The following is a 27,762-nucleotide window of genomic DNA, read 5'->3' on the forward strand; positions in this document are numbered from 1 at the left end:
CATAGCAGCCGGCCACCAGTACTGGACCTGCTGCACAAGTGGGATCTAGGTTGTCTGCCCAAACATGAGCTTTGGCAAGACATGTTGTTAGCATTAGGAATGCTGAAAAATGGCATGGTTTCATTGCAGTTAGATGTATGGCTTCAGATCCCCCAAAAGGTGCATCTTTGCTTATAACATTATTCCTCCATCATGTTAGCAATGAATACGAATATATACCTGCAAATGAAAAGAATGTTCTTATGTGTCTTTTTCCTTAAGCGTGTTTTACGGGACAAGTAAAACAGTTTCTTCCCCTCATTTTAAATTGTAGAGCCACTGAATGTTGTTTTATTGTTTTCTGTAGAGGACCTAAAATGTGATATGTGCTTGTGTGTGACTGATGGCTCTTATAGGCTACTTTAAGTCAACATCAGCTTTCTATTTCATCTACTTGCTTTCTGCTTCCTTGATGGTTTTGATAGTTTCACTAGTTTTTTAATTATCTATGTATCAGATAGGAAAGGAAATAATCTGAAGAAGGCCCTGAACTTCTGTTGTACTTTTAAAGATTTTTTCTGTTTGTTTATTTTAGCAACAAAAAAGGCATAACTTCCAAACCATTCTATATTCTTGGGAACATTAAAATGCATATGCATAATCTTACTTTCTTCTGCTGTTTATACCAAGTATACAGTTCTTAGTTCTCACGGCTGTTTCAACATGTTTGTTATGCTTTAGAGAGAATGCTGTCCGTGATGAGACTGTGCCTGAGTCTGCAGTGCAGAACAGCGGAGGTGTGAGAAATGGCAACCTGAAAACAACAGTAAGTTTATATATTTTTTTTTATTTAAGGAATTTATTTTCTGTCTCATTCAATTGTTACAAAATGAAGTGTTTCTTGAAACAATACAGTACATCTAAAACCGAGTCAGTGGCTGCAGCTTGATCCCCAAATTCTGTTGGCATCAGAGCCTCAGTACTGGCTTTTGCACAGTCAGTTCACTTCAGCATGTGCTCTGCTTTATCTGTACACTGCGTGCAGCTGATGGTACTTTGCAGGTTGTGCGCTTGCCCTGTGAGTGAAGAGGTGTAGAAGAGCTTTTGTGCTTGCCGTCTGCTCTTCAGAAATTACAGCTGCCACTGAAAAATGCCTTCTGGGCAGTACATAACTGTTCAGAAGCTTCTTTCCACTTACACCTTGCTATGTTTATGACTTGTTGAGGAAAAAATTTCAAACTGATAAATCCTTTCCTTCATACTCATGTTTGATAAGTCTTCGTCAGCCTCAGTGAGGCTTAAAAGTTAGCACCCTTGGGAAATCCTTATGGTGAGAGTAAAATAAACTTGTTATTAGGGAATAGTTCATTTATCTGTGGATGGCTGTTAAGTATCTTCTTTCCTCATATTCTTTCTTTGCTTGACTCATTTCAGAGAGAGAAACGTAAGGTCCGAGAACAGAGTGAAAATATAAGGAGAAATTCTTCCAGCAGTAGAAGAGTGAGACGGCTGCAGAATGGAGCAGTGGTTGAGGCGGTTACATTGTTTGAAGTGGTTATCATGGGGAAGCGGGCCATGCAGGTATTTCCAGCTCTGAGTTCTGAGAGGAGTTGGTGGAGGGACGATGGATAAACAACAATCACTTCAGTTATCACTCCGGAGCATTGAAATTGTGTTCTGTTTTTGGCATAGGTGTGAAGAAACATGTTCAGAAAACTGCTATGAGCATGGTTCTTGAAAAGAATGCATCTTCATTAATGAAAACGTAGCTGTAAGATATTTAAAAAGAGGAAGGAAAGGCATATCTAAAACAGTCTTGCTAAAGCAGTGTCTGAACACATGAAAAGCCAATTATTTAAAAAAAGTATAGAAAGGGTTCTTTAGTAGGAAATTGTGGTTGTTCAGAATTCTGAAAATCAGACCACTTTTTTCTTTTTTTTTTTCCTGGGAGCCTGCCTTTAGGCAGTTTTCTTTTGACCCCGTTCTGATGTGTGATGGCATGTTGCATAATCAGCTTTTCTGTAGATGTTTACTTAGCAACTTTCTTCAGTGTGAGGAAGTCCACCAGTGTATCTATATATCATGTTCGTATATGTGTATGAAAGATTAAAACCTGGAGCTTCAAATATTTTTAATCCAGGGTTATACATATGCCTCCAGTATGTAGTGTCTGTAAGTAAACTGCATGTGTGCACACGTGAAAAACACATTCATATTTTGGAGGTGAGACCCTACTTTTTCCAAGATCTGTGGCTGGGCTTTAGCTGTGTGACAGCTGTGTTAGCTTCAGTAGAGCTCCCTGAAGAGCACAGCTTCTGCTGTGTGAAACATGATGAGAAGGGCTTGAAAAGGCAGCAGCTTGAGTGCGGGCTGCTGCTGCTGGAATTCATCAGACCTGTGTGGCAGTACAGGTGGGCTGAAGGCTGCATGAGTTGTCCCAGCAGGCCTAGTGTCGCATACAGGCTGGAGGCTGGGCTGCCCTAGAAATGAAATTTGAGGTTAGCTTTTAGGTTAAGTATAATATGTGAAGTATTTCAGCCTTCTGCCTAAGCCAGACAGAAGTTGGGAATGAGCGGTTAAAGGCTTCATTTTGCCCCAGAAAGGCTCTCTTATATGTTCTGTTAGAAATGGAATGTAACGGTATGGAGTTAATTCTCATTTTTATAATTCAATGTAGACGGAAAAATGTAGTTTGTGTGTGCATTATGGATGTCCTCAGCGAAGTGCAGCATGTTGTGTTCAGCTCTTGGCTAATGAGTTTATTTAATCTGTTCTAGTCTGTGGTAGATGACTGGGTTGAAGCTTATAAACAAGACAGGAATGTGGCACTTCTAGATCTGATCAACTTCTTCATTCAGTGCTCAGGCTGCCAAGGTAATTCACCCTCTTAATATCCCTTTCTATTGCCTGTGGGGGGAGAGTAATCTGAAGTATGTTAGCTAGCTAAAAGCTTCAGGACGGCAAATAAGAGATTTAAGAAGACTGTTCTGTTAGGTTGATACTTCTGAGTATATTTAAGCAGCTAGAAAGTACCTCTTACACTTCAGATTTTTTTCCAGGTCTTTGACTAATATGCCTTCTCTGGAAAATGTTCTGGGATCTTTGACTAACAGTGGGCTAAATGTTAGTAAATCTTTGAAGTCAGTGAATGGACAGATTAAATAGAATCACAGAATATTCTGAGTTGGAAGGGACCCACAAGGATCATCAAGTCCAACTCCTGGCTCCACAGAGGACTAATCATAAATCAGACCCTATGTCTGAGAGCATTGCTAAAACACTTCTTGAACTCTGGCAGGCTCGGTGCTATGACCTCGTCCCTGGGCAGCCTGTCCCAGTGCCCGACCCCCCTCTGGGTGCAGACCCTTTCCCTAACCCCCAGCCTGACCCTCCCCTGTCCCAGCTCCATGCTGTTCCCTCGGGTCCTGTCGCTGTCCCCAGAGAGCAGAGCTCAGCGCCTGCCCCTCTGCTCCCCTTGTGAGGGAGCTGCAGGCTGCCATGAGGCCTCCCCTCACCCTGCTCTGCTCTGGGCTGAGCAAACCAAGGGACCTCAGCTGCTCCTCATATGTTTTGCCCTCTAAACCCTTCACCATCTTTGTAGCCCTCCTTTGGATGCTTTCTAGTAGTTTTATGTACTTATATTGTGCACCCAAACCTGTACATAGCACTTGAGGTGAGGCTGTGCCAGCGCAGAGAAGAGCAGGATGTTCCTTTCCCTCAACTTGCTAGTGGTGCTGTGCATGGTGTACCCCAGGGTGCCATTAGCCTAGTTGACTGCTAGGGCAAATAGCCAAATAGCCATGCAAGAAGACACAGTAGATTTCTTTAATGTATATTTCAGTTCTGGTTCATCAGCACTTCCTACTGTAAATGTGTTTATATGTCTACCAATATATATGTTGCCCGTGTCAGTGTAAACAGATAAAACTGCTCAAGTACCCCTCTCTTGGTATTTCTAAATTTAAATTAAAGTCCTTTTTGGGGTTTCTGAAGTACGGTTCTCAACATCCTTCTTTTTAAAATGTACTTTTCTAGGCATGGTAACAGCAGAAATGTTTCAAAGTACACACAAGAATGATGTCATGCAAAAAATGACAGAGACCTTCGATGAGGTAGGTACAGCTTTGACTTTGTGTGACTTTTTAATATAGATAAGAGGCTTTACCTTAATAGTCAACCTAGACAAAGTTCCTGCTGCTTATCAGGAGCTGTATCCCACTTCCTTTCTTTAGAAAATTAATTCTGGCACAGGAGAGTTGTAATGACCTATTTTAGCAGCACTAGAGTATTTTTTTTTTGTAAGTGACATTTATTTTTGGAGTTAGGGCTGTCTCGCTTAGCCTTCCTAAATCGTAGGAGTTCTGGTAGTGGGTTTACAGAGGTACATATAACCTGGCATTGCAACAGGTAAACAGTTCCTCTGGTATTCAGGTGATAGGTCCTTTTAAATGCTATTGTAAATTAGTGAAGAGCTGTTTTGAAGATAATTTTTATTTGGTATTTTTATTTAAATCTTCCTGTTTTGCTGACAGCATTAGTTTTTATAACTATGTTGTCACACGAAAGAAGGAAAATGCATTTGTGATTTTAGATAATTGTCAAAACAATAGTGAATATCTCATTTCTTGAGGATTTTTAAGAAAAATGCTCACCTTCACTACACTGTTTCTCTGTTTGACTGGTTCTTGGTTAATTATGCCAACATCAGATTTTCTGCGGCACTTTCTCAGTTACTTCTGTGCTTTTTTTTTCCCCCTGAATTTGCCACCTCTGAATTGATTTGTCAAGCTACAGCCATCAGCCTTGCTTTAATTGAGCATCTCTCAAAGACCAGCTGCTGTAGAAATTCCCACAGAAGACGAATTTGCCAACGTGGTTTTCCTCCTTTTAGAACTGCAGTAGCACTTGGGCTAATTTTTGACAGAAATGATCCAGTATGTGTCTGGCCATATGAATTAGTAATCTGGCACTTCTGTCCTAACTAAATTAACCCTGAATAGCACTCATGATAGTGAAGGTCCTTCACTCTGGAAGGTACACAGATCGGATTACTGTGATCATCACTCTGGATGTGTTACTGCTCTGTAGCCTTTTCTCCTGTCCTGGTGGGTAAAGGGAGAGATTCTACATTTGCCTTAGAAGCATGCATAAAAACAGTGTAGCTTTTCTTTTGAGGCAGTATTTTAACATGCTACTCCAGTGAAGCGTTTTACTCATGGAAAATACGAAATGGTATTCCCTGTGTTGGATGCTCTCTATTTTTGTTCGTCATTTCTAAATCTGATGAGTTCTGAAATTCTCTTAATCTGCTTTTAAGTTGACTGACTGTAAAATAAACTCCAAAAATAATTTATACAGAATGAAGTATTTCTAAAGACAGTGTCGGACAGCTTGTTTGGTTTACTTGTGATATAACTATCAAATTAATATAGAAAAATATGTCTGAAGCAACCATTTTTATGCTAATCATGTATTAGGTGATTGAAATAATGCTTGAGGATTTAACTGATTTCTTTTAAAGCAGAACTCATAAGAGCAAGAGGAAAGTAGAGTTACTTTAAAAATAGTTGTTTCCTCCTTGTGGTTGCATTTCTTTTCTCAAGCAGTTCTCTCTCATCTTTGTAATGGAACAGTTATGGAAAAGTGATTTAGGGAATAAGTTTGTTGAGTAGTGCCATGGAGGACTACTGAGATTTCAAACATATTTTTGAAAACAGACAATAATAATGGTGTGAGTAACAATGGGAGTGGAGAGTATTACTAGCTAACTGCTTGATTACTTCTTCTCTATTAAATTGTATTGGTTGTTTCTAGCGTTCAGAGGACAGGAAATTAGACACTGCAATTAATTGCAACACTGTATCTGTGTATCCTTGCTTCCTCCCCAAATTCTCACTAATGTTAGTGGAGTTCTGTGATTCTGTGAGTTGAACCTGGCGAGAAATGCAAAGGGCAAGAAGAAAAGATTCTGCAAGTATATCAGCAGTAAAAGGAAGACTAAGGAAAAAACGGCTGCACTGCTAAATGGAGCTGCAGCCCCAGTGACAAAGGACACAGAGCCTGAGGAACTCAATTGGCATCTTTGCCTTGGTCTTGACTGTTAAAACTGGCTTTAAGGAATACCAGGTCTCTGAGACGAGAGGGAAATTCTGGAGCAAAGCCTTACTCTCAGCGGAGAATAAGGTTAGGGAACACTTAAACAGACTGAACATACATAAGGCCATGGGCCCTGATGGGATGCATTTGCAATGTGCTGAAGGAGCTGGCTGATGTCATTGCAAGGTTACTTTTAATTACCTCTGAAAGGTCATGGGGACTGAGAGAGAGTCACAAAGACTGGAAAAAAGCAGACATCATTCCTACCTTCAGGAAGGAGGATTGGGGAACTACAGGCTGGTCAGGTTCACCTCAGTTCCTGGGAAAGTGATGAAACGACTGATTCTGGACATCATTTCTGAACACATGAAGGACAAGAAGATCAGGACTGGTCAGCATGGATTTACAAAGGGGAAATTGTGCTTAACTGACCTGATAGCCTTCTATAATGAAGTGACTAGCTTGGAGGGTGAGGAGAGTACAGAGGATGTTTATATTGACTTCAGTAAGACTTCTTCCACTGTCTCCCATAACATCCTCAGACAAGCTGCTGAAGAATGAGTTAGGTAAATGGATAGTGAGATGGATTGAAACCTGGCTGATTAACCAGGCCCATGGGGTTGTGATCAGTGGCACAAAGCCCAGTTGGAGGCCAGTCACTAGTGGTGTATATTGATATTTGGGCCTATATGGTTTAATGTCTTTATTAAAAACCTGGACAATGGGGCAGACTTACTTTTAGCAAGTTTGAAGGTGATGCAAAACTGGGAGGAGTGACTGATGGTCCAGGTGATTGCGCTGCTGTCCAGAGGTGCATGAATGAGTGGAGAGAGAGAGCAGATCTGCAAAGAAGGACTTGGTGGTGCTGCTGGATGAAGAGCTTGACGTGGAGAGGCCCTGGCACAGGCTGCCCAGAGAAGCTGTGGCTGCCCCATCCCTGGAGGTGTTCAAAGCCAGGCTGGATGAGGCTTTGGGCAACCTGGTCTGGTGGGAGGTGTCCCTGCCCATGGCAGGGGGGTGGAACTGGATGGGCTTTAGGTCCCTTCCAAGCTAGGTCATTCTGTGAGTCGATGAACAGGCTGGAGAAACTCACAGAGTTCTATACCAGGAAATCCCATGCATCTGAGGAGGAAAAAAAAACCAAACACGTGCAATTACATGCCTACCAGCAGGCTGGATGGAAGCTCTGTGGAGTAGGATCTTTGTGTCCTTGTGAGCATCAAGATGAGCATGAGCCAGCAATGTGCCCTTGCAGCAAACAAGGCTAACAGCTTCCTGAAGTAGGCAGAGCATTGACAGCAAGTGGAGGGAGGTGATCCTTCCTCTTTGCTTATACTGGTGAGACACACCTGGAGTGCTGAGCCTGGATCTGGGCTCTCCAGTATAAAAGTACAAATTTACTGTATTGAGTCCAATGAAGGCCCACAAAGATGGTTAATGATTTTTTGTACAAGGAGAGGCCGAGAGGGGTGAGACTGTTCAATCTGGAAAGAAGAAGGCTCAGAGGGATCTTACCCATGTATAAAAGTGTCTGTTGGGATGCGGAAGAGGAATCTAGACTCTGGTGCCCAGTGAGACAGTGGGCACAAAGTCAAGGCAAGACAAGACCTGGCAATGAGTTCAAATTGAACCATGTGAAACTTCATCTGAACATGTTTACTGTGAGGGGAGTCTAACAGTGGAACAAACTGGCCAGAGAGGATGTGGGGTGTCCACCAGTGGAAATATTCAGAGCCTGACTGGTTCTGGCACTGGGCAGCTTGCTGTAGCTGACCTTGCTTGAGCAGGTGGGGTTGGGTAAAATAATCTCAAATAGTCCTTTTGAAACTCAGTGCTTCTGTGATTCTGTGAAAAATTGTACAGGCATTGGAAGGAGATGGCTTTAATATAGTCATTCAGAGGCATTTTTCCTTTGTGGGCTGCAGTATTTGTCATCGGAGAGGCAGACCTATCTTTAGGACCACCAATTTTTATTTTCCTTTCTTTCTTAATCGGTTCTCTTTCCCTCTGCTGCTTTTCTTCCTGTATGCATTGTTTTATTTCTTGCAGTAGTTGTTTATTATTTGTAGGCTTCCTTTCCTCTCACATTTCATTGCTGAAAAGTTTAGCAATGGAAGAGATTAGCTTTATTTCTAACTGTAGAGCCAGATAGGGATAGAAATACTTGTTGTGCTTCACTGAGTCTAATAAAAATGGCAGATTTCATGTCTTTTGTTTTGGAATAATTGTACATTTGAGAGACATCTCTGACGCTTATTCTGAAAAAATTCCTGTATAATTTCAAAAGCTCAGAATGTTTTATTTTAGAGGTTAGCTGTTTAACAGTATGTAGTTACTAAGTGTTGGAAAGGGATATGTTCTTAGACTTGCTGGAAAGGCATATGTCAGACTTAACTTTGAGGATTACATTTTGTATATTTTTGCTTGTAAGTTTTAAAAACAAATCTTTCACTTGTAGCGAGAAAACTACAGTTTTATATAAAAATACATTTTTCTTCTATCATTGCTCATAACTGAAGAATAATAAGGGATTACATCTTAACACATTGGATTCTGTGAACCATTTATAATACAAATTGTCCGAAGTTTTAATAGCCATTTAAATATGATGCATTGGTTGTGCTGTTTTTATCTTTTTCAATTAACTGTGCAATTTCATTGAAAAGCCTTTATTTTTTTTTTCTCCTGCATTACAGGAATCTGGGTTGCAATACAAGAGATTCATGGCCTTTCCTTGGATCCTGACAGTTACTTGGCCAGTGGACATGGTACAGCTCTTTTGTAGTTCTTCCAGTTGTAGCATGGCTCTTTCTGTAGCTTTCTCCAGTTTAGGCAAATACATCAGAAGTAGTCAGCTTAAACTGTGTGTTAGTGAACAGAGATAATTATACACTTCAGAAGTCTACTTCATCTGGTCTATTTTAGACCTCTGTATTTGAAAGAACCCATGCGCACTTTGGAGTTGCCCATTCCTTGCTATTGATTTTAAAGGGAGGCAAACAGAACCTGCTAATTTGGATAAGATGAATCACTCTGTCCTGATTTTGGTTGTGATGGAGTTAATTTTCTTCCTAGTAGCTGGTATGCTGCTGTGTTTTGGATTTAGGATGAGAATGATGCTGATAACACACCGGTGTGTAAGCTGAGCAGTGCTTATATAGAGTCGAGCACTTTTCAGCTTCTCGTGCTGCCCTGCCAGCGAGGAGGCTGGGGCGCACCAGGAGCTGGGAGCAGACACAGCCAGGACAGCTGGCCCCAACTGCCCAAAGGGGTATTCTGCCATGCCATACGATGTCTTGTTCAGCAACAAAACTGGGGGAGTTGGCTGGGGGGGCTCCTGTTGCTCAGGGACTGGCTGGGCACTGGTTGGCTGGTGGTGAGCAATTGCCTTGTGCATCACTTGTTTTATTTTTTTTTGTCGTTACTATTTTTTTTTCCTTTTTTTTGTTTTCATTCTTTCTTCTTATTAAACTGTTCTTATCTCTCAACCCATGAGTTCTTGCACTTATCAGTTTTCTCCCCCATCCCACTGAGGAGTGGCGAGTAAGCAAATGTCTGTGTGGCGTTTTTGCTGTCTGCCAGGTTAAACCACAACATGCTCCTGTAGTGTTTTAAGCAGCCTGGTGTATGTCAAGCTGCAATGGTATTCAAGAACATTTCCCCAACCCTTCCAGCAACCTCTGAGCATGCACACAAGAGCTTTTGGCAGACAGTTCCGTTCAGAAGCTTGTTTCATAAATAATTATATTTACAAGAGAATGTTTTTAATTAGAAGAATATTTTAGAAACAGCTATTCTGTAATGCCTCTTGCCATACATTGCTTGCAGCTTTGTGGGGGTTTCTTGTCTCCTTGTTAGCACTTCACTCTGACTTTCCTCTCTTTCCATAGATTCCAAATTTCTTGGGTTGCAGGCATCCCTAAGATCTGCCTGTGTGTGTTTGTTTTTCAAAAAAAGCAGTGGGTTTGGTGCTCTGGAAACAGTTAAAAGAGAAAAGCATCAAGTGCACTTCAGATGTACCTGGGGTTGCTCTGGGTATGAAGCTGCCTGTTGGAATACATCTCAGAAGGTGTTTAGAAGGAGTAGCGGAGTAGTGGGTTTCCTTCAGAATAACATCTTCCATAATGAGTGAAATCTGGGAATTCCCTGGTTCCATACACAACTATCAGGATGCAAATCAATATTCAGAGCCATTCATGGGATCTGTGAGATGCAAATGAAATAAATGTTTATGCTGTCTGATACTGGCATCTACAACATCCTACTATTGTGTTCTTCACATGAGGCTCACCGTTTTGTGTGAGAAGTTGTGTGAACTGCCATCTGTCTGCTTTCTTCTTGGCATTATCAAGTGTAGTGTGAACACTCCTGGGGCTTTATTATAACTCACCCACTCACCCTAAGTGGGATGGGGGAGAGAATCGGAAACGTAAAAGTGAATGAAGTCATGGGTTGAGATAAATAAAGTTTAATGAGTAAAGTGAAATCTGTGCAAGCAAAGCAAAATAAGGAATTCTTTACTTCCCAGTGGCAGACACGTGTTCAGTCATTTCCAGGAAAGCGGGGTTGCATCATGTGTAGTGGTTTCTTGGGAAATGAATGCCATCAAGCTGAATGCTCCTGAACATTCCCCCCTCACCCCTAAGCCCCCATTTCTTACCTGCAGCTTTTATTGCTGAGCATGTTTTATAGTACAGGACATCCCTACGGACCATGGGGGGCAGCTGTCCTGGCTGTATCCCCTCCCAGCTGCTTGTGCACCACCAGTGCAGCACAAGAAACTGAACTGTCCTTGACTTAGTGTAAACACTGCTCAGCAACAACTAAAACACTGGTGTGTTATTACCACTGTTTGTATCCGTGGTAATTTTACCCAGCTGGGCAGCTGAGCTCCACCACAACTACTCTCTCACTCCCCCCCCCCCCCCCCTCAAAGGGAAAGGGGGAGAAAACATGACAAAAAGGGCTCAGGGGGTGAGGTAAGGACAGGGAGATCACTCAACAATTATCATCATGTGCAATGATTATTGTCCCAGACAAACAGACTCAGCAAAGGGAGATTAATTTCTTACCTTACAGTGAGAAACTAACAGCGGGCTACAACCACCTTCCCCCCATCTTTTCCACATCTTCTGCCTTACTGGTACAGGAGAGCGGGGGCTGTGGTCAGTCCCTAACGCTTTGTCTCTGCCTCTCCTTCATCTCCTGCTCCCACACGGCTCCGTCCCCACGGGGTCCATCCCCCAGGAGCAAACTGCTCCAGCACAGGTCCCCTATGGGCGGCAGCTCCCCTCAGACCCCCTGCTCCTGCGTGGGCTCCTCTCTACAGGCCACAGGGGAACTGCTGCTGCGTGCCTGGAGCACCTCCTGCTGCACTGACCTTGGGGGCTGCAGGGCTGGTTCTTCTCTCATGTCCTCTCTCGCAGTTGATGTTGCCCAGCAGCTTTTTCCCCTTCCTTAAATCTGCTGTCCCAGAGGCCCACCCAGTGTCGTCCCCTGGCTCGGCTCTGGCCAGCAGCAGGACCCTTTTGGAGCTGCCTCTGATCTGACATAGGGCAGCTGCTGGGCTCTGCTCATAGAAGCCATTCCTGCAACCACTCTGCTACCAAAACCTTGCCCCATAAACCCAATACATCATCACAAATCCAAAGCAGCTGCTATGGAAAAAATTAACTCTACCCCAGACAAAACCAATACAACCACCTCAGGGAACTGATCCAATTGAAAAACAGTTTGGCAAAGTAACAGTTCTTTTTCAATCATGTCATTTTCCTCTTGAATTTTACCATGCAGTTGCAGGAGGGACAGAGCAGTGGGGATGCACTGCTACCTGTGAGGAAGTAGGAGAGGCCAGGAGTGCTTTTGGTTTATGTCAGTGAAAGGCATTCATGATACTGTGGCTTCGCATGTCCTTCCCCATGTGTTCACAGATGCCTCACAACTTCTGCTTTAAGATGTGAGCTGTCATTACAGTGTAGCTCTCATGAGGCTAGTTTGTATCTGTGCTTGCCTGTAATGTAATTGCATGTCCCTTCTTTGGAATAATAACCATGAAAAAAGTTACAGGGGAGCTGAGATGAAGCTGACTGTCAGCAAAATTCTCTGGTGTTCAGTGGGAGACATGTATGTGACGTGCACAAACAAAACTATTTAGTGTGTTTTCTCTTGTCTCTTTTTGCTTGTGCAGGACGGTGAAGACTACCCACTGACCAGAACAGGATCCTACTGGAAGAAGTTCAGGGCCAATTTCTGTGAATTCATTGCAGTGCTGGTCCAACAGTGCCAGTGCAGCATCCTGTATGATAGCTACCTGATGGACGCTATCATCTCACTGCTTACGGGCTTAGCGGACTCCATGATCAGAGCATTCAGACACACAAGCACTTTGGCAGGTAAAACGAGTCATAGACTTGCTGTAGCCCATGGGTTTTTCTGACTTACGTGCAGAATAAAACTTTTCAAAATTGAAAAGGTCTCTACTGGAGCAATTGTTTTCTTTTTATGTATTGACAGTGCTTTCCTCCTAGTGTTTATTAATGTAATATAAATAAATTGTTCCCGTTTATATCTGAATGGAATTTGAATGTTTTCAGTCTGATCTAGACTGATTTTTCTTTCTAAAGATGTGTTCTTTAATGTCTGATATGACTAACTTCAAAATTATGTTGTGATTTTTTTTTTAATCAGTAACTGATTTTTCAGTCAGTTTTCTATTTTGTTGGTTTCCCTCCCTCTAATAATTAATGCAGTGAGGTTGCATTAAATGCATTGTGTATGAAAGCTTCCTTTAGAGAGCTGTTGTTCTTGTGGTATCTATGCTAAAAGGAAAAAAAACTTGTAACAAATTTTGATTTGGTTCAGCATAGTGATATTAAGGCTACTTTTTAAAATTTAAAGTCACTAAGTACCCTTTTTGCCATACAAAGAACACACTAAACTATAATTTATTGACAAAATAAGTTAAATATTAAGGTTCCCAGTGTTTTTTGGGACTTCACTGTTTTTGTTTTTTTTTTTTTTCATTCTGAAACTTACATATTCCACAGCTTTAGATACTTTTGCAAACAAATCAAGATTACTTAATATAAGAAGAGAGTTGTCCAGTAAATCACTTCTCTTACTAGTCAACAAATAAACTCTTGCCAAAATCTATAAATTACTAGTAGTATCACTAAATTTTCCTTTCTGATCATCGCCTGCCCTTAAAACAAACACTGTGGTTTGAAAGAAATTACTATAATCAAGTCATTTGCAATGTGTATAATAAATTGGATTTGGCTAGCCCTATGCTTTTTGTGGTAATGTGGTGAATATATTTATGTTACATATCTCTGAGCTAAACTAAATATGTTGGGTTTGTTTCCTTTTCAGCAATGAAACTTCTGACAGCAGTTGTAGGCGTACATCTGAACCTTGATGTCAACAAGCACAATGCTCAAAGATTATATGAGGTGGAGAAGAACAGAATAAGTGGCAAGAAGACCAATTACAGACTTGACCAGCTAGAGAGAAAAAGGAAAGAGGTTAGGCAGGTGTCTTGTATGGGAGATGAGTGAAGATTTAAAAAGAGGGATTGCTGACAGCTTGCTTTTGGGTTACTGCAGTTCTTTGAGGCTTATCTAATGCAAGCTGCAGAGCGTTTGTGCCCACCCAGATTAAGTGGTACAAAAATGACTAAGGTAATAACTGACCTATATACTGTTAGCTTGCGGTGCCTGTCCCACTAATTGCTTCATTAGCCCTTGATCTCTACACACACGTAGATCTGCACACACATGTAATAGCATTAATCGCTCTGGTGTTGTGGGAGAGTGCTTTATATGGCTACACAAATTAAAAGTCAAGATTTTAGGTTTTTAACTGAGTCTCAGTGAGTGAAATGAACACAAAAGGACACAAGATAGCTGTCATCTTTGTATAAGTAACGCATTGTAAAAATGGTCATAACTTCGAGTATGACCTGTATCTTTGTTGTGTTTGGTTTCTGTCATGTCTTCTCTGCTCAGCTAGACAGCTCCTTATCACCTCCCAGAGACAGGACTTTAGCTGTAAGGGATAAATCTGGCTTTAGAACCTTTTAGAACCTTTTACCTCTGTTCCGAGGTTTAGATGCTGAAGAATATTTCTGTTATAGAAGCAGCCCCCTTTTTGATAGGAAGTGTTTGGGTGAGATGTAAGTCTTCAGCATCATCAGAAATCTGATCTGACAGGAAAAACAGAGCAAATGTGTCTGTTGGGGGGGAAAAGCAAACTTCTTACCCTTTCTGATGCTTTTGATGAGAGAATGTTTACATAAAGTGTCATGTTTCCAAATTTTCAAAACTAGATTTCCTTGGCATGTCTGCCTTTCCTCCATCTTTGTTAAAGTGCATAAAAGGAGAATTTTGACCTATACGTGAAGATTGCTTAGCAATTGTGCTGTGTGTGGGTAGAGCAGGAGTCACCATATCAAAAATATTACGTGCTGAACCTTGTTTTCCAGGTTTGTGGTTGGTACCTGATGAATCTTTCATCAGTGTGTAGCTACAAAAAGGCCAATTGCCAGTGTAGATACAGACCACTCATTCTGTGTTGGTACCATGTGTAAACAATAGTGATTTAGACCACAGTAGTCTTGTAAGTGCACTGATGCAAATTTATCGTGTGAAATGAACTGTGGGATCACTGTAAACATTCAATTCTCTTTCTCTTTCAGTATGAGCAGAAGCTCCTGGAGATACAGAACATGATGAATGCTATTTTCAAAGGGACGTTTCTAAGCCGTTACCGGTAAGAATAAAGCTGTGAAGTGTATCTGCATTCCCAAGAGACTGTTGCTCAGATTGTCTGGATACTAGTGTTAAATGCCATCCTGTCAAGAAAAATGTAGCATTTAAATTATTTTAAGGAATTTGGTATTAGAAAAGGACATCTCAATTTTGTTTCTGAAATTTTACATGGAGTACATTAGTTATTGAGAAGATATCCAGAACTTCAAGATAATTATTGTATGAAACGTTTGTAGCTAAATGGATTAACTGTTGATTGACGACTTAGTACATTAATATATAAATATTGGAAATATTTTGGATTGTACATACTTCAGCAATTCCAGGAAAAAATATTGCAAATGATATAATTAAAGTATATTAGACATGTTAATGTATTAATGTTACAATTTTATAATTTCACAGTGATGTGATCCCTGAGATCCGAGCTACTTGTATGGAAGAAATTGGCAGCTTGATTAACACATACCCAGATACATATTTAAATGATAGCTACTTAAAATACATTGGGTGGATGCTGTATGATAAGGTAACGTTTTTAGTTTTCTTTACTTCACTATGGGGGCAATATATAGGAAGACTTTTTTTTTTTTTTTTTTAAATTTGGAAGAATCCTAAAGTTTAAGTTTCCAAGACTAGATATTAAAACTGCGATGGTACAAAAAAATCTCTCTTCCCTATTCCAGGTTTCATTTTTAAAGCCATTGTTTCATTAAAAAACAACATTTTTTCTAGTTCTGTAGCAGTCTGAGTGTTCTTATTCCATGCAGCTTTTTAATACGTTATTGAATTAGCAATTATACTAAGTTGTAACATGTCCTATATCCTTTGAGCACATGCAGCATTAAAGGTTGACTAAAACTGTGATTTTAGGTTTGATGGCTACATTTAAAATTTTGTCTGATTTTACAAAGATGAACAGATACAGTACCTATAGTAAAACAGTCTTCAGTCCTGCATTTCTCATTTGGAATACAGAGATTATTTTCAGAAGGTCTATTTCAGTCACTTCCCAAAAGTTTTTCACCTTTTCCTTTTAATATATATTTTTTTCTTTTCAAGTAGATGCACATTAAAAAAAAGAAAAGTAACTGAAAAATACGCTTTTTCTCATGCTTCTAAAATACATGACAAATTTTAGGGAGATAGGTATATTTATCATGAATGGCTAAGTACCGGAATTGGTACACTGTATTTCTTGCAGGCCACCTTTTAAAGTGTATGTAGTATCTGAACAAATTCTGACACCTTCAGTTTTGTGTCAACTTTGGGTAATGTCCATGTTCTGTGAACAAAATTGTAGTTTACCACAAAGCCAGGAGGGGGAGCACAAAGCCTCTTATTTCCTTGCTTTCTGCCATTTCTGTAAAGGTAGCATTCAGATTTTCAGAAGCAACACATCTGTCAGGAACCGTTGTCTTTTCCTGCATGAATTTTATCTGATCAGAATATCTTTTTTAGTGTTTGTTCAGCTGGGAGAATTCTCAAACTGTGAGAATAAGAAGTAATTTTTGACGATGATGTGTCTCCATTCCCAGTGCTGTACAGTGAAAATTAACAGCTGGTGTCTTTGATTAATGCACATAGCTTCTCCAGTGTAATTTGTTGGAAACTAGAAATGATTATTTGTCTAAAGCATAGTAGGTGGAAGCAGTGGTGCAGATGCCAGCAGAGCAAGAAGTCTTTCATATTCCACATTTGGCTGAGGCCTGGTAGTATGCCACTAGTGGCGGTTGCAGTCCCGGCTGTGCTTTGTGATTTGCAGCCACTGTTAAATTGCCCAATTCCGAAATGAGAGCAGGGCATTTCTGACGCTGACAGTAGTGCTTTTAAATACATCTGAATGTTACTTCCCTCTACTCCTCCTTAATAAGCATTTCCATTCCACCGTGATGATGGTGTGCAGCAAGAAACTGACATCTCCCAGAGCCAATTTTCTTTTAGAATATAACATAGAGACATTTGCCAGATAATTTAGGCCCCAGAGTTAGAATACTTCAGTGGTTGTTTAACCGTGGGGAGAAATCTGGCCAGCATCATCTACAGCGTTGTAAACAAATATGAAGTTCAGTCATTTGGGAGACTTTAAAGAGGAAAACAAAAAAGCAGATATAAAATTAATGTTTTGTCAGCAATGTCTTTTCTTTGAATATAATCATTTTTCCCCATGAAATACCATTTTGCTGTTATACTCCAATTTGAAGCATGTTTTTTTTACATGGAAGGCTATTTCCTAGGTGCAAGAGGGTTCTCCAAATTCAGTAGTAATACTCTTAAAGTTGTATATGAATACAACTCTTTGGCCCAGGAGGAGTTGTTGAAAAGTGCTATAAAAATACATTTTCAAGATACATTTTTGTTCGTCTATTAGAACTAATGTAACTTTATTTTTTGAAGATCAAGCAACACTTGACATTAAATGTGAGAGCCCTATGCTACTGAACAATGTTACACGTAAGCCCAGTCACCTATCACTGCATTTGTGAAACAGAGGCACTTAACTTGTGCTCAAAGGCACCCAAAGGGGTATATAGCTACTACTGCATCAGCAGCCAGACCTAAGGGGAGTTCTGTGTAAAAAGTTCAGAGTTAAAGACCAGAAAAACTGAGATGATGAAGAGTAAGGGTGCAGAACGGGGAAGGCAGAACCCGCAGAGAGGAATGCAAAGGCAATGAAAATGGAGATGTGCACAGATACACATGCACATGTGTGTGTGCACACACTTGAGACCTCCCAGCATGTTAGACTAGCTTTGTCTGGAACTTTAGGGCAAGTTGCTGAGGTTTTCTCACTAGACCATAAAAAAATACCCAAAGAAATCCTGTGGGAAACAAACTTTCTGTTAAAATGAACTTTTGTGTCCTGGCCATGCAATACTCCTGGCAAATTTCAGGAAATGGAAGAGGTTTTTAGGTTTACCTCCCATGCGACGTGGCTATAAAAACTGATCCCATTGTTATGACAATTTCTGAAGTACTTCTTTCTTCAAGTGTTCATGCTAGAAGTGTGGTTTTCTCTCCAAAAATCATCTTTCTGCATATATACTGACATTTTTTTTAATTTTTTTTTTGGGGGGGCCAGTATTGCTGTTTTTTTTTTTTTTTTTTTTTAAAACTATGTTTTACCTTGACAGCACAGCTAAGCTATATTGTCTTCACTCTTCACGTCTACTTCTGGAATACTCTTGTTTTTCACAATTTATTATTTGGAGGGTATTGAGGAGGAACAGTGACTCAACCCTAGCTCAAAATCATCCATGTACCAGCCTGTACTTACATGGCTTACAGAATGGCTCCATCTCATTGATTGCACCAACACTGAAATCTCATAACTGAACGTGTCTAAACAGTGCTGGAGCCCATGCAGAGCTCCTTGATGTCACTAGAGCTGCTCACCATCTTACTGATTTTCCCTGCCTGTCTGTTTGCAGGTCAGGGTCAGAGTACACTATGATACAGCTGAGGGACAGTGTATGTTCCGAGTATCCCGAATGAAGATGTGCTTATATAATTCCCCTTCGCTCTGTCACGGCTTTGAAAGACTAAACAGGCAGGTGTTTGTGTCAAGATTAGGATAGTTTTGGTGAAGGGAATAGGTGGCTAGGTGTTTTTTGTACTTGCCTACATGACTGCCCAAAGGAGCTGAAGGTAAGTGGTGAGATAGTTTTAGAAGGATGTGAAATAGATTTGAATGATCAAGAAACTGTGAAGAGTGATGAATCTGGAAAAGGACAGGTCACTGAGAAGGAGAAAATGCAGCAGAAAACATAGGAAGACAGCAGAAATTGCCATAGCAGAAGTACTTATGCATTCATAGTTCTTACACAGTTTTCTCAAACGTATAGATACGGGGTTATGACTGAGAGCTTTTGAGTGGGAAGTGAATACCTTAGAAGAAAGCAGGTGGTTTAGTTTAATGTATTAATCCATATATCTGCAAACCTACACTTGAATGCCACCTGATTGACAAGTGCAAGTGACTGATTGCTAGCCATGCTTGAAGAGCTATATGACCATCACAAGCATTTTAAACATATGTATTTATTTATCCCAACCACAAATAAAGTCCCTATTCACAAGGAAAACCTCATGATAAAATAGTGAGAGCAGCTGAAGCCAGAATGGCATTATGCTGGCTGAGCTGAGTTTGTGCAAGTGTGCAAAGCTCCTGCCTGTGGCACTCCTGGCGGCAGGCAGTGATGGGTTCCAAGCTGAGACTGTTTGTGAGCGAGTTGTGTGTTGTGGAGCCCTTGTGGGTGTAAGAAGCAGCAAGTGGGGGCAAGAGTCTCTTTCTCTGAGAATGCCTTTAATTTTAAAGGTGAACACAATTTAGAATATGTACTGCTGGTGAGTTGTGGGCAGGCTAGAGAGCGTTTGTCATCAGCTATTGAATTTATATTTTATTTTTTAGCAAAAAGCTGCCTTATGTAAAATTGTTGGGCAGACCCTGCTACTGGATATCATCCTTTGCTTTCCATCCTAAGCAGGTGAACAGGAGCTTGTAGCAATACATAGCCTATGTGTAGGTGGTCTCCTTTCTTAGGTTTCCTTGAATTTTCCTACTGCTATTGTTAGCAGGAAAAAAAAGGAATAAACATGAAGAGACTGATTCAAGGCCTACAGTGTCTGCTGATATCCCTAGCATTCTAAGTTTATGGAACACTGATTTTTTTTTTAAAAGTTAGATCCTCAGAATAAATTTCTTAATGACATCCAAAGCTTTTGTAGTTTGAAAGGTTTAGCAATAGACATGAGATTAATTAAAAATTGGGTCAGGGAAACGTCCTCTTTTCTGGGACATTTGTGAAGCAGGAATACTAACAGCAGGAAGTAACAGGGATGACTGTTTTGCCTAAATTCGCCAACTAGGCCAAACTTAAAACTTTTCTCTTTTTAGAATGCTTAAAATACATCATTCTAGAGTAAAACAGAAGCAGGGAGAAGGCATAATATTTGTATGTATGACACACTAGAGGGAAGGGATGGCACCCAGAGGTCAGGCTCTAGAGGTGGGCCTGCGTGAACCTCGTGGAGTTCAGTAAGGCCAAGTGTAAGGTCCTGCACCTGGGTCAGGGCAATGCCAAAATGAATACAGGCTGGGTGGTGAGCAGACTGAGAGCAGCACTAAGGGGAAGGACTTGGGAGTACTGGTGGATGAAAAACTCAGCATGAGCCGGCGATACACGCTACACAGAAGAAACCTGGCCAGCAGGTTGAGGGAGGTGATTCTCCCCCTCTGCTTCTGTTCTCATGAGACCCTGCCTGGAGCACTGCGTTCAACTCTGGGGCCCCCAGCACAGAAAGACATGGATGTATTAGAACAAGTCCAGAGGAGAGCCATGAAGATGATCAGAGGGCTGGAGCACCTCTCCTACAAAGACAGGCTGAGGGAGTTGGGGTTGTTCAGCCTGGAGAAGAGAAGGCTCCAAGGAGACCTTATAGTGGCCTTCCAATACCTAAGAGGGAGCCTACAGGAAAACTGGGGAAGGACTCTTTGTCAGGGAGTGGAGTGATAGGACAAGGGGTAGTGGCTGTAAAGTAAAAGAGGGTAGGTTTTGATTAGATGCTAGGAAGAAATTAGCACTGGCACAGGTTGCTCAGGGAAGCAGTGGCTGCCCCATCCCTGTTCAAGGCCAGGCTGGATGGGGCTTTGGGAAACCTGGTCTGGTGGGAGGTGTCCCTGCCCATGGCAGGGGGGTGGAACTGGGTAATCTTTAAAGTTCCTTCCAACCCAAACCATTCTGTGATTCTATGAGAGTCCACAGTGATAAGCCAATGCAATGCTAAGGTACACATCTTCCTCAGGGAGGTTTTTCTGGACTGGAATTTCTTGGAATCCTTGTTGGAGTTTAACTGTTGTCTGAGACAAATTGTTGAAAGGAAGCAAAGTCTGGTATACGTAAGAGTGATGATTGTATTAAGTAGGTCATCCATACTCTTGTCTTTGTATATCTTTAACAGGTGAATAGCGCAATTCTTGTGTCTTTTGTATTCTGTTGCTTATAATAACTGTAGTTTCTGCGAGAGTTTTGCTGAATCTTAGGGAGCCTACAACCTCTGATGTCACCTTTAAGTTTGGCTCATTGCAGGCTTTCTCAGAGAGAGGGAGGGACAAAGAGAGAGGGAGAGATGCATGCAAACAAAACAGTACTGGTATCACTAATAAAGAAAATGGGGTGGTATTTGGGTAATCTGCTGTAGGTACCCACAAGGAACTCTTATTTGCATAATATAAATGCCAGGAGTAAATAATCAGAGATAACATACTAGCAGATTTCTCTTTGTCTTGTAGCAACCTGAAGTGCGGTTGAAATGTCTTCTGGGACTGCAGGGAATTTATAGCAGAAGAGAACTTGTTTACAAGATGGATCTCTTTACGAGCAGATTCAAGGTAAATAGACGATTGTTCTCTAGTTTTTAAGTCTGGGTTGGGTGTGTGCACAGGGTGTGATGTTTTTGGTCAGAGCTCATCTCCCCACTCCCTTGAGTGACAGAAGCTTAGAGTATTGCAGAAGCAGCCTGCTTGACTGAGTGGATGAAGGAGTTTTGCAGAGGTGTTTCCCTCTGCTGCTGTGGAATTTTCACAGTTCCATTTCACTGTAGTTTACACACAGAATGGTGTTAACATGCACTGTAGTTAAGTATTTCCATCATTTATCCAGGATGGCCCATATTTTTTTACAGGATCTTTGACAGATGGGAGGGAATTTGATACTCCAGCCATTCCTTTTTTTTTTTTTTTTTTGCTGTTTTTGATAATTGGTTAGGCTCTTAGATATTTGATTAGCTATGTATTACACATGTATTACACTGACGCGAGAATGACTCTTTGTTGATCCACCATGTCAGTATGACTCTTGAAGAAGGATTCCTTACCTCCTGTCTGAATGAGTCAGATGATATGCTGAAGTTCTGTGAGCTTGTTCTGTGACTGCACTGACCCTGTAGGCTTTATGTACATGTCTTTATCATATTCCAACATTATGTATATATACTTTTATTATATTCCAACACCTTCACTCATTTAAGAAGTAAGCCCTTACTTTTTTAATCCTGCCCTTTGTAATGATTTAATCAGCTATTCTTATCCCAGCGGGGCAGGATCTTTAGGATCTTTTCAGTACGTGAATAAGAAAGCTCAAGATGCTGTGAGAGGGGGGATTGATACCACAGTCCCTCTGAATCAGCACACAATCAATGCCTGCATGTGGTGGCAATTCGTGGTTTCTTTTTTTTTTGTTTGTTTGTTTTCAAAAGGTGCAGTCCTTACCCATATGTCAGAGCAGTTAGTAGGAAGTACCTTTAGAACATTGCTGAAGAACAAGATACAGATTGGTATTGGTAATTTAGGAATAAATTGTTCAGACTGGATCTCGGCTATCTAAGATTAACCCATTTTAAACAGTTTTGTAGTGATGTTCTCTCTTTGCTGTTAAAGGAAGGTTGTTACAAGCTACTGTATGCTGTATAAGCATCTGCAGGATTGGTATTCAAAGGCTGATGAACAGCTCCAGTCTGTTTTCACTGAGATCTCTCTTTCTATGGAGGGCACTATATAACTAGATTATTGCAAACTCTACCTCCCCAGTGTAAAAAGCAAACAAACCGACCCAACCCCTCCTTCTCCTCTAAAGAAAAGAAATCCAAACAGCAGATACAGACAGATCTGAAATCTCCCAGGGTTGAAATACTACTTTCTTGGTGATGGGCAATGTAAATATATAATCGTCAATCCATTTCCAACAAGCTGGATTTTCACATGCTCCCTGTTACCCTTGAGTTTCCAAACTCAGGATTCATGGACTTCCACACCTTACATCTGGGTTGTTAGAAAAGGAAGGTGCAAAGAAAAATGAATCTAGACATTTAGAAATGATATATGTAATGAGAAAGCTGCTAGTCCCCAAACAAGCTATTCTAAAGGTTTAATATGCCTTAAAGTTGTAGGCTGCACTGAGGAGTATCAGTTCTTGGGTACTTCCCAAGAGTTTCCACTGTTTCCTGAGATGTATGTGCACCAAGTTGCAATAGGGTGAGTTCTAGAGGTCAGGAATATTACCGCTATTTCATGAAGCACCTTTATGACTCAATTCCTAATTATCTTTCCAGCAAGGCACTGGCTTCTGTAACGTGTAGGTACACACACCTTATTGTTGATGGGAGAAACTGATTATATAATGCTTGTAATTTGAGGCTTACCTTCATTTAACATATTGAAGTGTCAGTAGTAACGTCTTAGAAACAAGTTGTCAGTCACTTTTAATTTGTAGACTGTAGTTGATTTCTTGAGAACGCATACATTACATCTATAAAAAAATACCATATTACTGCATGATTAATTCAGTTAAAAAATTAACATGCTGTTAATTTTCAGGGGCTGGGGAACTACTTGGTAGTAATCAAGTTGCCTTATGTCTCTTAGGAAATAGCTGCTGAAATAAAAATAAATCTCTGCTCTACTAGTGTAGATGATCTATCTGTAGCAAAAATAATGTTTATTGAGAACAAAACATGTTACATCTTTTTATTGTCATTTTACATCCATTAGGATCGAATTGTGTCCATGCCTCTGGACAAGGACCATGAAGTAGCAGTTCAAGCCATGAAACTCTTGATGCTTATGTCACAGTAAATAATTTCTTTTTTAATTTACTGTATTGTTTTAATGGCAACAAGATCCAGATAAAATCCTGATGAATCTTCCTGTAATCAATTACATGCTGGGAAAAAATTGGTCCCAGCAGGATATGAGTTACAGTTAAAGCTGCTCAAGACATGATATTTTCTTTCTGTGGGAAACACCAATATTTAAGAAAACCTTTGTGGTCAGATTCAATGTGAAAACTAATTGTTTTTATCTTTATACTTCCCCCCGAAAGAAAATTTCAAAGCACTTTCAATTTGGCTTTTCTCAAATAGACTGTCTGTCTGTCTCCTGGGAAGTCCGCACCATACAATCTTCTGTCCCAGCATTGCCAGGTCTTGACTAGGAGCTCAGGGAACTCTGGCATCTTCCCTGTCTCCCCACCTGATGCAGGAAGCCTTAAACTTTGTTGCTAGAATTTGGGCTTCCAGATTCTTTGCTCCATGACAGAAAATCTGGGAGCTATCAAGCCCACAGCAGCCTAACTGACAGCAAATGAATAAGTATATGGCATCTTGTTTTTGCTGAAATGGAAAAGTAACAGAAAAGTTGTTTTGTTGGGAAATTACCTGCCAGCCATAGAATTGGTAAGGTAATGGCAAATTGAACCTGTGGGGAAAAACTAGACTAACGTTACAGAAGCACATGATTCCTATTCCAATACATCCTTGAGAAACATGTTTATTTTAGAAACAACTTTTTTTTTTTTTTTTTTTGGCAAAATATATGAAGAGTAAATTCTCTGTCCCTCTTTTTCAGAGCAAAATAAGAATAACAAAACCCACTGCATTACATTGTTTGATATAGTTGAGATTTTAGTACTCCAGAAGTGTCCCTTCTGGTTTGGAGCTTAAGTTGAATTCTGCTGATGCAGATGCTTATCTCCATGTACAGCACGGTGCATTGTCCAATAGCCTTGAGCCATTTGCTTTCCCATTTAAGCCAGCAGTATTGGTCATTGCTAGAAGAGGATGTAGAGCTTAATGGACCAAAAATACGGTGGTGTAGATATTTACATTAAATTTTAAGTACACGTATATGTTGAAGTGATGCTTTATTATCTGGACTCACTCCTCTTTCACTTCACACTCTATTGATTTGAGTGGCATTTCTCTAGGTTACTCCAACATATGCATCAGAACAGCATATGACTACTTCACAGTAGCGCAACATGCTTTTCTGAAGCAAGTACTATTATTCGTGTCTCGCTAGTAGTAGATAGGGTTTATTGTTTCTGTGTTTACAATATCCATTTCTACATCACTTGCTTCTCTGTGACGTGTAGCTATTGGAACAAAGCACAATGCTGTGTCTGTGTGTAACATGTCCCTGTGCTAGGAGGAGTAGCACACCATTGTTGAAGTACAAAGATGTTGAACACCAGTTATGGCTGCACTTGTTCTGTCTCTGAACTAACAAGTGCTATATTGGCAATGCAGCTGTTTAGGGTCTCTGGCTTTATCATGTGGGATCATGTTCTCATTAATGTGAGCTGCAGCTATAAAAGTCTGATCATTTTTTTTTTTCCCCTGAAGCAATTTTTCCCCCCAAATTTCTCTTAAAATACAGTTAGGTTTTCAGTGTAAGTACCATCTAAAGTTTTTCTGAATGACATTTTTCCATCATAAAATATAATTTTAATGATCAGAAGGAATACATTTTAAAATTGTTTTCAATTAGGCTGTGTGGAGCATACATGCTTCTTTCTTTTTGCTCGTCTGTTGTCTAGCCATCCTCCTTTCTGTCCCCCTCTTCCCCCATCTGCTTTGAGCACTGCTGATTTTGCTTAATTACTATAATGATGAAAGTGAGAATTGGGAAGTCAATGAGCAAATTCAAGGACAGATCTTTTTTTTCATGTGGCTAGTACTGATCCATCTATAAAACCTGTGTGAAGGGAATGCAGACAATATAGACACTATCCAGTGTCTATATCATAATCTATATCCAGTGTCTATTTCATAATAAGAGCCTGAATCAAGGTGCTTTTCTTGAAGCAGGGACAAACCTTATGCCACAGAACCTACAGGTATCAGAAGGGACTCACTGCTGACATTGCAGGAGCAAAGAAGTTTCAGGCTCTCTAGTAGGTGCATATCATGGTTCAAAACCATTACCTGCATATCGAGCAGTAAAGCTGCCTGATAAATGCAATAAAGCATGAAACGATGTTGTGGACAGTGACTCCACTGCCTGTAAAGAATAATAAATGACAACTTGTATAAATGGCACTGCTGCTTGTATGTATTTATGTAATTCATAGAGAGCACTCAGTCATGCTGTATTGACTTCTCTGCGGATGGTCAATCTGCAAATTTAGCAACTAGTTGCCCAAACTACATTTTTAGTGAGGCATGAAAGACCTTTCAGATCAAGTTTCCATTTTTAAAGCTACCAGTAAGAACATCCATCAGTAAGAGCTCTCTCTATTTGATTTGGAATCATGATATTATGGAATTGGCTAACAAGAAGTCATTTATTTATTTATTTATTAAACGAGCAATATAAACTTGACTAGTCAGGTACTGATCTCTAGGACTTGCCTCTAGTTCTGGAATGCATATTTTGTTTTTTGGTGACATGTATGAGAGAGAGGCAAGGCTGGGAGTAACTTTTATTTTCCCCTCACAATTAGTCTGCTGGGTGCTCTGTCACTTTCCTGGGGAAAATTTACTATACTAGCAACTCTCTTTTATGAGTTTTCATAATTGTCTTTTGGGCGAGTATAGTAGCAAGACCTCTTTGCCAGTTTTTATTTTTTTTTACAGTTGCAGTGGAACTCTGCTGCATATTTGTTAGTACTAACTATGTCTCTCTCTTAACCATCACTGCATTCTAGTGCAGTGGAATATATACCTGACTGCTGTGTGCACTGCTGGCCCATAACATTTCTGTGCTGGCCTTTACATTCTTTCTCTTTCTTGCTAGCTAGATGGGCAATGAAAATACCAATCTTTTTGATTCACTTAACCATGCTACACTATTAAAAAAATAATAATAAAATCCATTGCTGACTTAAAATACTCTTGCTATGCATATACCTGTGTGTTTTTTTTTTTTCAAATCCATATTTGTATTTTAATTTTGTCTCTCTCCGAGCTGATTTTTTTCTTCTTGTTTGTTGCGTGTTGTCTCAATTGAATGCCAAGGTTTTTGGGCTGGTGGATTTCTATTTTTACACAGCGTGGTGTGATCCTGAAACTGAAATGAGCCTATGAGGTTTAGCATAACAGAAATTATTAATGCTACTGAATTATGCATAATAGTTAGCATTAATGTTGCAAAGGATCTGAGAGGGAGTAGAACTAGGAAGGAGAAAAAATGAGTGACAGTGAGAAGCCAAGGAATCTTACTGCAAACATCGCCCTTCAGGAGGTAGATTAGTTTAGCGTGGCTACTGCCAGACAATTCAGTTCAGTTTTGTATGCTTAAGTACCTGAAAGAGTTGAGGGAGTTTGGAAAAGAGAGCAAAAGTAATTAGATAACTGAAGTAGGTGAATGTGATTACAAGTGGTGCATGGAGGGATACAAATTTATAAACGGCTTTAAAGGTAAAGAGCAAAGAGGGAGAAAATTATCTTGTATCACATTAGTTAAATGTAAGTAGAAATTAAACTGTGTTTTAAACACAAAGCTCTGAAATTTGAAATCTGGAAGATTTCAAATCTGCCTCAGTGAGAACAGTGGGTATATTGAGGACTCATTGAGGACTTGTTTAAATTACTTGTTGGAGCTGATAAATACATTAATTTTCATTTCAGTACTTTGACAGTATTAAGTAGGGTTTATCCAACTTAAAGGTCAGGAAACTGAAGCTTACAAGTTTTGGGTGTTCTGCTTAGCACAGGAGGCCCAAGTCAAGTAGAGATTCATCATTCTTGCACTTAAAAATGAAATTTTAGTCTCCCTTCTTATTCTGAGTTAGACTGGTTGGGGGGGGAGTTACATTCTAGGAGAAGCTCAAAAACTGGATTGGCAAAGCATGCCATGGCAAATAATTCATCGTCAGCAAAGAGATGAACTCTGATTCTCTGGTGTTATTTCATAGCTGAGCCATGGACTTCGGAGAAGGAAGTGACAAATGCAAATGCATTATATCTAGCAAGGTTATTCAGAAAGCCACTATTCAGAGAAATGGTTAAGTTGTGTTGAAGGCTTAAATGCTATTATTGTTGAATCATAGAATGGCTTGGGTTGGAAGGGACCTTAAAGATCACCTAATTCCAACCCCCTGCCCTGGGCACAGACACCTCCCACTAGATCTGGTTACCCAGG

At 40.3% G+C, this 27,762-nt stretch overlaps 1 protein-coding gene across 2 annotated transcripts in view; it reads left to right on the top strand.

The window, feature by feature from the left end:
• Positions 1-27,762, top strand: part of LOC311222219 (cohesin subunit SA-2-like) — a 65,104-nt gene that overhangs the window by 4,774 nt on the left and 32,568 nt on the right. For both annotated transcript variants that reach the window (XM_084306392.1, XM_084306393.1), the window contains exons 2-12: positions 721-805; positions 1,414-1,560; positions 2,757-2,853; positions 4,015-4,091; positions 8,772-8,843; positions 12,263-12,467; positions 13,447-13,598; positions 14,771-14,844; positions 15,249-15,372; positions 21,136-21,234; positions 23,392-23,471. In XM_084306392.1, the coding sequence (XP_084162518.1) occupies positions 721-805; positions 1,414-1,560; positions 2,757-2,853; positions 4,015-4,091; positions 8,772-8,843; positions 12,263-12,467; positions 13,447-13,598; positions 14,771-14,844; positions 15,249-15,372; positions 21,136-21,234; positions 23,392-23,471 (1,212 nt within the window). The remainder of the gene's footprint in view (positions 1-720; positions 806-1,413; positions 1,561-2,756; positions 2,854-4,014; positions 4,092-8,771; positions 8,844-12,262; positions 12,468-13,446; positions 13,599-14,770; positions 14,845-15,248; positions 15,373-21,135; positions 21,235-23,391; positions 23,472-27,762) is intronic.

Source organism: Netta rufina (genome assembly GCF_964035555.1).
Source record: "Netta rufina genome assembly, chromosome: 1".
In the NCBI taxonomy this organism is placed as follows: domain Eukaryota; kingdom Metazoa; phylum Chordata; class Aves; order Anseriformes; family Anatidae; genus Netta; species Netta rufina.